The sequence below is a fragment of the Manis javanica genome, chromosome 2 (genome assembly GCF_040802235.1).
Source record: "Manis javanica isolate MJ-LG chromosome 2, MJ_LKY, whole genome shotgun sequence".
Taxonomy (NCBI): Eukaryota; Metazoa; Chordata; class Mammalia; order Pholidota; family Manidae; genus Manis; species Manis javanica.
Window position 1 is genome coordinate 1379709 of NC_133157.1, and position 13093 is coordinate 1392801.

Sequence of the window (13093 nt, forward strand, 5' to 3'; positions counted from 1 at the left end):
CTTGCAATCCCCCCTCCACACACCTGGGGGCAGACCTGGCACAGAGGAGGTGGCGGTGGGCCAGGTGAGGTGGCTCTCCTGGTTTGCTCTGAGAGGTCCTCGCAGGTCACTTGGAGTCCCCCCTCGGGACATCTCCAGCTCCCCAGCCCCCTTCCCTGGTAAGGCATGGGGAGGCAGAGTGAGTGGATGGACACGGACAGGGGGCGGCGAGCCTGGGGATCGTGGGTGGTTGTCACCCTGCCCCCAGCAGCCCAGATGCTCCCTGGCTTCTCTGTCTCCCCTCAACCCCACTGACCAAGCAAAGCACAGGCAACTTGGGTTTGAACTGAGTTTATTATTCTGTAAATGTGAATTTTACAAAGCGCTTTACAATTAACGATCACATCCTGTTTGTTTGAAACGGATTTCCACCTTACGATCGGCTCTGAGCAGGCTAGGGGCCCGCTTCCTGCTCGCGGGTGGATACCTCTGTAGGTCGAGTTATTGATACAGCGTCAGCCTTGGCTAGAAAGCAACGGTCTTGACTCTGCCATTGTGGCACCAAGGGAGTGAGGACCCGGAAGAACAAAGAATTCCTCCTTCGGGGGGGAAAAAAATGCTACAGCATCTTCTGGGCCTGCAGGGAACAGTGGTACCATGAAACAAGTATCCTCTGTACAGCACGGGAACAACGCAGGTTACATGTTTATTTAACAGTCGCGAGCAGCGGTGCCGCGTAGCCCCTCGCTAGACTCCGGCCGCCGGCTCCCTCTGCAGCTCTTCTACAAGCATTCCACCCAAAGGAGGAACCGGTCCGTCTGTAGCTGTACCATCCAAACGTTCAAGTCAAAAATATTTATAGATTTTATATTTAGTTCTTTTTGTTGTTGTCTGCTAAAAATAGTATTGCAAGTTTTGGCTTCTTTTGACATAAAAATTACGATCGTGTGCAAAATGCTAACAATGAAGCAACTCATCAGAATTCAAGCAGGTCGTCCAATCTGGATGCTTTAGATTCTGCATAATTCTCCTTTTTTTCAAAGACACAAAACAAACAAACAAAACCCCAAAACCTTTGCCATGTTAGAAACATCTTGTTCCCAGCCCTAATGGTCTCCGGCTGCAGGCGGGCGGCACGCTCAGAGCTGGCTGGCTGACGTGATGATGGATTTGTGGAAAAGCAACATTCCGAACCAGTAGTTAAAGCTCAGGACAGCTGTGAGCTCTCAGTTCTGCATTTAGGGTTTACTGCCGGCAGAGGTAAACAGAGGTTTTCTCTGAGTTTTCAGTTGGTTAATGGGCCATAGGCCTTTTTCCACCTGCATCAAGATATTTCCATAAAAGTAACCCATCTAGGGGAATCTAAGCAGTAATCCGCTGGGGCTGGAGTGGGCGTGTGCTACAAAGCTCCAGCCATTAAATGGGGACAGGGCAGGGCCAGGCACACCGGAGTGCCCACAGAGCAGGGGAACAGGCCCCTCCCGGGCCACACCTCAGCCTTCCTCCCGGCTCTAGAGACAAAGAGTTTTCTGGAAGGAGAAACGGGCCCAGGTCCCAGAGCGGCAGTCCAGCGCCCAGCACCATGGCGCGGGCAGGGCTGCAGGCTGCACACTCCACTGTGCCTCCCCTGCCGCTGTCCACAGCTGCGTCCACCCCTGGGGCCAGGTAAGACACTGAACCAAACACAAAGTCAAGCAACCACAGAGAACTCTGGACGAACCAGACACAGTGCAGCAAACAGTCAGAATTCAAGTACCGAGGCACGCCGGCCAGGCGGGCCCCGCGAGCTCACAGTATCTGTCCCCCTCCCGGCCCTTCCTCCGGACCTTTTGCACTGTCCCAGCTGCCTTCTGCGGCACATCACGTCCGCTGGGGAGGGCTGCTGGGTCCCAGGCCACCGCCCAGCACCGGCGGGGCTGGGTCCCTCGTCTCCTCCTCGACAAGGTGCTGCTGTAACTTAGCTCTACAATAGACTCTATGTAGTATATGTATATCGCTACTAGTCAAGCTTAGGAGTAAAGGCGCAGACATCTCATAAATACTGAGTGGCTTGTCTCTCGGTCTACAGGGTCTGGGTGAGTCAGGACCACGCTCACAGGACAGGAATTAGTCATCTTGTAAACAGAGGAGGGGAGGGTCCGGTTCTTTAAATCGGTTTTCCTAGGGAAAAATGATCAAAGGATGGTAAGGCACTCTGGAATGGCCTCCGAGCCCAGGCCCGGCGCGCAGAGGGCGCCCGCAGTCATCGGCCACGGCCACCTGTCAGCGCCCCGACCACGCCCCTGCGGGACACAGTAGTGCAAAACGCTCGGCCTGGCCCGCCGGGCACAGGGAGAGCTCAGAACCCATTCACATTTAATTGTTACTAGTTACACCCACAGCTTGCCTTCCTTACCCAGTAGAACAAAACAAACAGTTAAGGGACAGAGGTCACGGGACATTGTGCTGGCCTGAGCGGCGGTCAGGCCCTCTCTGTGCGGCCACCGCCCCCCACCCCCACTGGGCCAGCCCCCCAACCCCGTCCTGGCCTCAGGGAGGGGCTGGGCCCACTTTGGAGTGAAGAGAGGGAGAGTGGGTGGCCGCTCCCCAGGGTCCCCAGGGTGGTCAAATTAAAGTGCAAATTTGGGTGGGGGGCAAAGGGGACCTGCAAAGAGAGATGGGTGGCAGTCAACCTCACCCACCACGCCCTCTGCCACCTGTGGCCACCTGAGGACTCCAGGGGAGGACGTGGTCCTGGGCCCAAGTGGCCATGGGCCCCAGCACAGGGCACTCACACCCCACCGGCAGGGCCAGACACAAGGAAGGGCAGAGGGACCTGCCTCCAGGCTGGTGACTGGCAAGAAGCCCGTTCAGGCCCGCAGCATAGGGCTTGGACCTCCCTGCACTTGGGCAGGGCAGGTGGTAGAGGGGCTGAGGTCAGCTCCATGGGCCCACCTGAGGTCCCCCACCCCTTTTCAGAAGGCATCAGATCTTTCTGGAGGGCAGGTACATGTTTGGCCCAGCAGGAGGGGGGCCTGGAGGGCTGAATGCGGGCTGGGAAGGGGACCCCCCCTCCACCATGGCTCAAGGTCTGCCCCCAAGGCCCTCCACGCAAGGGAGGGTGGCGGACAGCAGGAATGAGGACCCAGAGCGAGGACCTAAGCCCCCTGCCCCCCTCCAGGCTGTGCCCTGCTGGGACCCCACAGGCGGTCCTGCAGCTGTGGGAGGCCCAGCTTTGAGGGTCCTGTGCACACTCAGGCTGGGGCCAGAGTGCTGGCCCAGAGGAGGGAGCTATGGCCCCTTCAAGCCTGGGAAGGAGGGCGTGTCTTCAGCCATGCCTGGGGGTTCCTGGGACCCAGGAGGAAGGCAGCCCTTGGACTAAGGCACCTCATACAGCCTGTGCCCACCCCACGAACAGCAAGTGAACGTTCTAGCCTCAGACAGAACAACTTCCACAGGCCCTTCCTTACTGCCTCCCAATTTACAGCCTCCACACTGCTGCCCCTGGGCGCCTCCTGCAAACAGGCCTTTCCCTCCACCCCATCCTCAGCCTCGGGCGTGTACACCGCAGGGCATGGGGCACCACCAGGAGGAGCCCAACACCGAGGGGGCCCTGCTCCAGGCCCTCTGGCCCCGCCTAGCCAGGCGCCCGTGCCTCCATCACACAGCCTGGTGGCACCTCCCTGGGACCCCTACTTCCCACAGGAGGGGGTGTGATGTGGCCTGGAGTCAGGGGGACACTCAGTCCTCCTTAACTTTTTGCTCTTTTGGGTCTGAAAGTTTCCACATCATATATGAAATAAATCTGAAGACAGAAATCAACAAATGTAATCCCTCTGTGGCTGCGGGCTGTGCCAGGGCGGCAGCCACCCACACAGGACGGCGGGGCCAGGAGGGGGCCAGAGGGCGCTCAGGTGGTAGCCAAACCCCTGGGGCCCAGGTGCGTCACAGGGCTGGGGGGCCTCAGGGATGGGCAGACCCACCAGCTGGGTGGGGCAGCAGATGAGCTGGTAACAACCCCAAGTCAAGCAAGGCCTGTCGTCGTGCCATCCCGCTGCTCCCCCACATGCCGGCTCCCCAGGGGTCAGGAAGGCGGTGGCTCGGAGACTGGCCTCTCGGGTATCAGGAGGAGCCCTGGGACCCACCTTGCAACTAGGTGGCCAGTGGCCTGATCATTTACAGTAGAATGGATGCATTTGTTTCCTTCATAAGTTTTAAATACAAGCAGGATAAAAATCACATTTTTTTCAGGCAACAGTAGCAGTTCGGTAGGTAAGTGGCTCGATCACATTTGTCTGTATTAGTAACGCATGCAAGCTGCTCTAGCACGGCCCGCGGCTCCGCTCTACAAGGCCCCGGCATACGCGCCCTCTGGTCTTCGCACCGTGGCCGGCGTCTGTGGCCGGCTGGAGCCAGCGCCGCCCTGCTCAAAGGGCCGCGGGGGGCTCTGGACATCGGCGGGCAGTGGCTCGGGCGCGGCCACCTCCTGGATGACCGAGCCGGCCCCGTCTGCCTCCTCGCCGGCCTCGAAGGCAGCCCCGGTGGCGCTCAGGTCGACGTTCACAGTGTCAGTCCTCAGAGCCACGACGGTGGCAGCGTCACCCCGCCGCTCGGCGTAGATGCGCTGCTCGAACACCTGTGCCGCGGCGGGCGGGAAGTCAGGGTCCAGGGACACACTGGCGGCTGCAGAGCCCATGACCGTGCGGTACATCTCCACGCCCTCAGGCAGCATGGACTTGATCTTGGGCAGCCAGCGCTTCCGCACGCGGCGGGCGTTGGTGCACATGTCCGCGGCGATCACATTCATCTCACTCTCCTTGAAACTGGGGGCGAAGTTCTGGCAGTATACTGCAGGGACAGGGTGCAGGGGGGCGGGCATGAGGGGGCGCCCACCTGCACACCCTGCCTGCCAACGTGCCGCCTCCCAGGAGCCAGGGCACGGCACTGCCCTGGACAGGCCTCAGGCCTGGAGGGCTTATGTGCAGCCGTGGGGATGGGGTGGGGCATTGCTACCCACTGGCACCGGAGACCCCGCGGCTGGCTGCCCAGGCCTCTCCTGGCCTCAGCCTGAAGCCCTGCAGTCACCCCCATGTGGTCCTGGGGGCCCTGCCACCTCCTTTGGGACAGTCAGCATGAAAGGCGCACAGCTGTGGCCCTCCCCGAGCACTGGCGGGCTGTGTGGCCTGGGCAGGTCCCTGAGCATCTCTGGTCAGACACTTGATAGATACCCCCAGCCCATCCAGAGAGGGAGTCACGGCAGGGCTCCGAGGCCAGGGAGCCTGGGCACCTACCCACCATATGGCTCGGGCATCTGCGGCCTGATCAAATGCTTCCCCTCACAGGCTGGACAGGAGCGAGAGGGTCAACCCCTCTTCTCGGCCTATCCCCGGGGCAGGGGCAGCAATGGCACCGCGGCCACCATCAGTCATAAAGAGCCCCACGGCCTTCCTCCCCAGCAGCCACAGGACCCGCTCTCCGCATAACGCGGCACCTGGAGGAAGCCCCGGGGTGAGCCCCCGACACCGACAGCCTGAGGCGGGCGCCCCTTCCTGGAGCCCAGCCATACCCACACGTCGCCACTCTGCCCTAGAGCAGAAGGGCTCTCGTGAGACGTGATTTTTAAGCAGGGAAACGGGCCGCCGGACGATGTGCTCTGGGCCGGCTGGCCTGCACCAGCCCGGCAGCCTGCCACGGAGGCGGGCGGGAGGCAGAAGCCGGCCGAGCAGATGGCAAAGGCTCAAAATAACCTCGAAATGTAAATAAGGGGTTTTGTTCAAAAAGGAAAATTAGATCTATTTCACATATTAAAATAGTTTCACAGCTGAATTCATCATGCTTGGAAACCTACCAAGAGCGTCAACACCTCGAGACCTGGCTTCTGAGAGCTGCTCTTTTCTCTCTCCTCCCCTCGACCCCACAGTCCCGGATGGGGTCCTGGGGGGTGTGCAGCCTTCCCCAGGCCGAGGTCCAATGCCCTGGGGGGCTTCTGAAGCTCGACACCACCACCCCTCCCCAGACACCTGGCCTCTTACATTTCACAGCATTCAGGACTCGGCTGTCCAGCGGCTTGCGGCTCGGGTCACTGGTGGATGAGCGGATGCCTGTACCACAGCTGTTGGCCAACGTGTTCCTGGTGGAGGGATGGGAGGGAGGCAGAGTGAGGCCGGCCAGAGGGGGGGTTTCCCTATCCGAAGGCCCGCCCGGCAGGAAGGCCACTGGTCTCTCCCGTGGACTGGGGTGGGGAGAAGGTCCTGCCGCCCCTCAGGGGAAGGGGCTGCTCTGGCCGTCCCATGAGTGGGGTGAGTATGGCTCTTCACTTCCCTGGGGGTGGAGGGGTCCACAGCCCTCCCGGGAATGCCAGGAGCCAGGCCCTCCCCAGTCCCAGACTGTGTTCGGGGGGCTCCTCCTGGAGCCCCGATGGCCCCAGGGCTGATGCTGCAGCACGAGGCCAGGAGGTGTGGGGCCCTTGGCCGGGAGACGGCTCCCCGCTAAGGAGACCGCAGAAGCCTCTGCGCACCCAGGGACCTACCTGTCGAAGAAGGTGGCGAGGAGGCGCCGCAGCAGGACCTTGTGCTTTACCCCCGCGCACAGGTGGCAGTTCATCAGCTGGCCCCGCGTGATGTACACCCCGGAGCCTGCGGCCGCCAGATGTAAAATTCCACGTGAGACCCTTGGCTGCACCCCCAAAACCCCAGCCATGACCTTCCCAGGGGGCTGCTAGGGCTGGAACAGGTGTATGGGCGCTGAGGAGGCTGGAAAGGACGGGGAGTAGCGGGACTCCGGGACAGACCACGGCCGCCCCGGCAGACCCCCATCTGGGCCTGGGACCCCGCCAGGCTGGGGAACACAGTCCAGCTTTCCTTGCTGCACCAAGGCCGTCACGGGAGGAGGAAGCCTCGGTCACAAGCTTCAGAGGCTGTCCCCAAAGTACCCTTCCGGCTTCAAGGGATTCCCTGGCTTGGCCCTGGGTTTGGGAAACACTTCCGTCCCTTCCCAAACACCTAAGGGCTTCCGGGGGTGGCGGGGAGCTGGAATTCCGGGGGTGGGGGAGCTCGGACTGCTCCCGCGTTTGCTGAGAAGAAAGAGCTGCACAGGCCGGAGTGTGGCCCGGGGGCCCCGTGGAAGCCTGGCGAGGCAGGAGCCCAGAGCCCTGCTTACCCACACTCCGCCCGCTGACAGAGGAACTCACGCAAGAGTCAGGGGGCCCCCAACTTTGGAGAGGAGATGGTGCAGGAACCCCCAAGGGGTGCTCCTGGGGACCTGCGTGGCCCCTCTCGGGCCTTCCTCTGAGATGGGAGTTTGTACCGAGCATGCACTGAATCTTCTCCTCAAGAGAAAAGGACAAGGCGGTGTCCCTTTCTTGGGGGGCAGGCAGGAGGAGACTATAAGGACCTGCTCTTCCTACTGGATCCCTGCTCAGTGCCTCAGGGCTGCTTCAGCCCCCCATGGAGCCTGCCACTCCAGCTTTGGGGGGGCCATCCCTTCTTAGCACTGGGTTTTCCTGGCATGAGCCAGGCCTCCCCAGGAGCCGCCAGCTATTGGTTAAATATGTGCATGGCTGATTCTGGATGGAGTCCACCGTCAGGACGTCTGGTCAGTGTGGTCTGACAGCCTCGGCTACAGCATGCCAGGCATGCCTGAGGGACTCAGGTCCACCCACCTCGTGTCTGCAGAGCCTCAAACCTGCAGAGCAGGTAGGTCCCTGAGGCCCAGGGGCCGGACACCCTGCCCTTGTGTGGAGACATCTGTAAAGGGGGTCCTCGGGAGGTGCGGGGCCCAGCAGCCTGACGTACAGCTGTACGTAGGCCAGCTGGCATCCAGTAGCCGGCCCCCTCCTCCGAGGACCCCTGGAACCAAGCCCACCTGGCACCCCCACAGCCTGGTAACCCAGCCCAGGAGTGCATCACAGCAGGCAGCAGCTGTGCCCTTGCCCCACTCCGGCCTGGCCAGGCCAGCCCACCACCCAGCTGCTCCCCAGTGACGCCACCTGTGACAGCGGCTCCCAGAACAGGTCAGCCAGAGCACCATGCTGCCCAGGGTGCGGCAGGAGTGGAGGACCTGGTGCCTCAGAGGAATCACTTGGAGCGGCTGAGAGGAGGGGCAGTGGCCACGGGTCCCCACCAGCCCTTTGGGACCCCCTTGGTGAACCAATCCAGAGATGCCGGCACGTGGCTCGACATCTACCAGCTGAGAGGACGATGCCGTCGGCTCTCGACCTGCCCATGAGCAGCCAAAGAAATCTAGAAGGAGCCGGGCGGCCACGTGAATCCCGACACTGGGCGGAATACTTCCAACAAAGGCTTTTGGACTCAACCGTGTTGTCTCTTTTCCCAGAAGAACTGCATCGCCGACCAACTGTGAGCTGCCATTTGGAGCCTCTGGCCATCAGCCCCTGGACGCTGCAATTGCGCCCTGTGGGGACTGGGGAGCGGGGCTAGTAAACTATCTTCGACCTGGTTTTCCCTGCAACCCAAACTGAAGCCCCATCGTGACAGCAGCCCCTGCCCATCAGCAGTGCTACCAGCCCAGGGGACTCAATTAAAACGCTAGATTAATTCAGCTGAATAACTCCTCTTAATGACACATCCTTCTGAAAGGAGATTAGAGGAAATCTAGGATGTTCTCTTTTTTTTGACTGATTGGTGATGAGCACATTGTTCAGCTCTGAAGGAGAGGAAGAGGGCATTTGCATACAAGAGACAGGTGGGAGCAAGGCCTCACCTGCCACCAGCTCCAGCTTCTCGCCAGGGTCCCCCTCGGAGTAGAGCTTGGGGTGACAGCGGTACCCGATCTGGCTGATGAGGCTGGCGGGCAGGGCCACAAGGTCGCGGCGGATGAGGACGCAGGAGCGGCTCTCCAGCGGCACTGGCTCCGGTTTCTCTTGCACTGCGGACGCAGAGCCACCAGTTAGGGGTCTTCTGGGGTCAAGCCCCTTCCGGCTCACCACCCAGCCCAGCCCGGCCAGACCTGCTCCTTGCCCACCTTCCCTGGTCCCTGGCACGGGCTGGACTGCTCCGGACCTGCCTCCTGCACGAGCAAAGAGGGGACACGAACCAGGGATGCCCGTCCAGGCCCAGGAACACGTCAAGGGCCCAGAGGCTCCGGGTAGGTGTCCACCACGGAGGGCTGAAGGTCAGGTGGGCACAAGTCAGCAAGGGTCCCTGCGCCAGCCTTGCTCTGGGGCACATGGCCCTTCTGCCGGCGGCACTCCCCGGCCTGTACATGTGTCCCTGGCCGGGAGGTGGCTCCATGCACACATGCCAGGCATCTCTGCCAGTCAGCTCCAGCCCTCCAGGCCGTCTGGGGACGTTCCTGACAAGCTGGGGGTCAGACAGGGACCCCGTAGTGTGCTAGACTGCAGCTATGATGGGGGAAGGGTGAGGCCATTTTTGAGGTACCTCAGCCACCCTGGAAGCTTGATGGCCACAGGCTGGACATCCAGCAGGGGACCACCACACCCAGAAGCCCTGCCCAGAGCAGGGCTCCAGGCCACAGCCTGGCTTCCCCGGCAGCCTCCTGCTTCATGCCTGCGTGCGCCAGCCCGGCTCCCTGCAGCCGCCTAGACAGAGGCCAGGGCACTGCTCCCTCAGCCCTGTGTCCCCAGGACAGGGTGATACTGGGTCACCTTTCGGGAGGGCCACCAGTTCCTGGCCAGCTGTCATCATTGAGAAACCACAGCTGCCGCAGAGTGGGCTCCCACACACACCTGGCCGAGCAGCAAGACCTACAGGTAAAGGCCCCGAGGGCCTGTCCACTCCCACCTGTCACACAGGCAGCGGGCTGCCCAGATGGCCCCTCCAGGTTGGGTCTTCCTTTCCAGAAAGCAGTCCTCCCTAGCAGCCCCAGGGGCCCTGATGGGAGGAGCAGTCACAGAACCTTCCAGTGCTCGGACACTCAGAGGGTAGGGCCCGGCTGGAACCCGCTCCTCCAGCAGGCCCAGGACAGGTGCACCTGGCCAGTACCTCCATCCCCTCTACACCCCTCAGGGGTCACAGGAAAATTAAACAGAAGCACAGAGCCTGGGTCTGGGGAGGCCAGGCTGGCCCAGGAGGAGGACCTGGGGAAGCCATGTGGGGGCTGCTGTACAGGGACCTCAGGAGGGAGGGTGGCAAGGGTGGGCCCTGGGCAGGATCACCCCAGCCCCCAGCCCCCACGGCCGGCCCGACCGGCAGATCCAGAACAGCCACGGGAGCCTCTTCTATTTCTGCTCTGCCATGTGCCAAGGCTGCGTGGCTAAAAATACCCTCGCCCGCAGGGCGGCGCGTCTGGAAAGGTGCTCCCAATTTCCTCCCTGCGCCTTCCCAGGCCAGTCTGGCTGGGGGTGGGGCTTCAGGGCTCCTCCCTGGGTCGGGGGCCCTCTCAAGTCCCCGTGGCGGGTCACTCCCACACCCAGTGCAGGGCTGGGGGGGGCCCCTTGGGGCTACGGGCAGGCAGCTGGCAGAGACCCTGTGCGTTGGGTCTCCCAGTGGCCCAGTCACTCCGTGACCGGCCTCCGTGGCTGAGCTGCCGCTGTCAACAGCCCCCCTCTTTGCCCAGCAACAACTCTGTTTCCACAATTGTGGCCTCCAAATATCCTGGCCCATGGAATTTGAAGAGAAGCGCCTGAAAGAGCAATGAGCTGCCTGAATAGGGAGCTGAGCAATTGCTTTTGATGCAGGAGAGGTGAGCCTCGGCCACAAAGCTCTCCATGGAACAGTCTGGAACAGCGGCCAACCAGGGCAGACAGGGCGGCAGCGGCCTAGGACAGGTACTCTGGCCCCAGAGAACACACTGCTAAGAGGGATCTGGGGCCATGCCGTGTCCCTCCTGCAGGTCCAATGGATAAAGGGTCCCCATGTGCCTCATGGCCCTACCACCACCCCCTGCCTCACAGACACTGCACCCCTCCAGGCAGCAGAGGAATGGGGCCTGGGTCCCTCACGCTGAGGGGAATGAACCCAGCACAGGGGGTCGGATCCTGCAGGTTCCCTGTGCTGGGTTCAGAACTTGGACCCAGAGACACAGTAGAGGAGGGGGCTGGGGCTGGGGCGTGAGTGCTTAACAGGGGCCGAGTCTGAGGCTGGGGAGATTGGAAAGTTCTGGAGAGGAGGGTGGCGGCGGCCGCACAACGTGACTGTGCTCACACCCCTCAACAGCTCATGCAGGAAGGCTAGGGTGGCAGACCTCACATCCCACGTGTTCTACCACAGTATCGCAACTTCCTAAAAGAACGAACGGGTCCACCCGAGATAGCGGGTGTCAACTACTCATTTCACAATACATGTAAGTTGGGCCTTCCTGCTGGACGCCTGAAGCTCAGTGATGGATGTCAATTAGTTCTCAATAAAACTGGGGGGGGAAAAATGGGTGGCAGGATGGGGCAGGCGGGACAGACCCGGAGAGCAACTGGGAGGGTCCCACTGGCCTCAGCCTCTCAACTTTCTCAGCCTCCTGTGGGTCACTTACTTGGGCTCCAAAGAAAGAATGGATCCTCTCCCCAAGCAAAAGACACTAAGACGCCTGCCCCCAGATGCTGCCGTGTCAGGAGGCCCCAGATGTCTAGAAGGCGGCCCCTGGGAACCACCCCGGTGGCACCACCAGAGAGCAGAGGCGACCCTACCCTCAGGGACCCCGCCAGTGTGCACGGCCACTGCGGGGGACACAGCCACCCTGGTCAGCCACAGCGGGGCCCTGCTGAGGTTGGGCAGTGGGGCTGGGGGCACAGAGAAGGTGACGCTGACTGTGCAGAAGTGCATGCCATTTGTTCAGACGACAGAATGTGAAAATGAACCCTGTTCCTTAATTATACAGAAAAATGCCACTTAAAACCAAACAGAAGGAAAAATGCTGAATCATGCTGTTTGACTTGGCCTGCAAAGCTGCCGAAACGCCTCTGAGGTGCAGGTGGACGGAGACACGGCTCAGCGCCCAGAAACAGAGCCACACAGGTGTGCCTGGCCGATCTTCACAAAGGTGCACAGGCCACTCCAGGCAGGAAGGGACGGCCTTCCCACAGACGGCGCCCGGCAGCTGGGCACACACGGGCACAACACAAGAGCAAAATCACCCTTGGCTTTAAACCTCACCCCTTACACAAAAATGGAGAGAATGGGTATCATGGGCCTAATGCAGGACATAGAGCCACATGACTGTGAAAAGAAAAGGGAAAAAAACTTGGTGACCTTGGGTTCATGACCCCAAATGCATAACCCTAAAAGAATGAACCGGTAAACGGGGTTTCACCAAAATGAAAGGAGAAGCTAGCTGAGGGGAGGGCCTGTAAATCACCAGTCTGACCCGGGACTTGCATCGAAGATACACAGGGAGTTCTTAGAACTCCACAGTGAGAAAAACGAACCAACCGATTTGAAAAAATGGGAGAAAGATCTGAACAGATACCTCACCCGAGTGTTATCAGATGATGAAGTCACCCAGGAAAAGATGCTCTACATCATCAGCCATTAGGGAAACGCCAATTAAAACGATGGGACCCCACTACAGATTTATCAGAATAGCTAAACCCCCAAACCCCAACCACACCAAGTGCTGGTAAGGACGTGGACCAAGTGGGAGTCTTGTCCTCAGAGGGGAGGGTGTGGAGGGCACAGGCCTCTGAACTGCTGGCAGTTTCTGTAAAGCTAAGTACCACCTGCCGTGTGACTGGCAATCCCACAGCTGGGCACCCACCCAACAGGCACGGGGAAGAAGGCGTCCACTTGTTCCCCAGCTGGGGAGTGCTCGCACCTGCCCTGTTAGCAAGGGCCCCACTCTGGAGACAACCCACAGGCCTGCCACCGGCCAGCAGACGGCACGTGGGCTGTCCACAGCTGGACTGCTGCCGAGCAGCAAAGGGGAAGGCTGGCCAACCACAGTGGGACCCTGGCCCACTGTGCCCACAGAAGGGGCCAGTCTCTGATGGCCACACACTGGACGAGTCCACTTGCATGACATTCTCCAAAAGACAAAACTATGAGGAAGAGAATCCCGTGGCTGCCAGGGGTTGGGTGCAGGGTGACCGTCCAGGGCAGCATGGCAGAGCCCTGGGGTGGACCGTTCTGTACCACAAAGGTTCAGGCCACAGCCCCCGCGTGCAGTGGGCTGCCCCGACCCTCCCTGGCGCCTTTCTGCTCAGCTCCACTGTGCACACACTGCAGGC

General features: G+C 60.9%; 1 protein-coding gene across 5 annotated transcripts in view; it reads right to left on the reverse strand.

Moving 5' to 3' along the window:
- Positions 1-314: 314 nt before the first annotated feature.
- Positions 315-13093, reverse strand: part of NACC2 (NACC family member 2) — a 60386-nt gene continuing 47607 nt past the window's right edge. For all 5 annotated transcript variants that reach the window (XM_037007662.2, XM_037007658.2, XM_037007659.2 and 2 more), the window contains 4 exons: positions 8680-8844; positions 6488-6593; positions 5991-6088; positions 315-4806 (listed from right to left, as the gene is read on the reverse strand). In XM_037007662.2, the coding sequence (XP_036863557.1) occupies positions 4304-4806; positions 5991-6088; positions 6488-6593; positions 8680-8844 (872 nt within the window). In that variant the 3' untranslated portion in view covers positions 315-4303. The remainder of the gene's footprint in view (positions 4807-5990; positions 6089-6487; positions 6594-8679; positions 8845-13093) is intronic.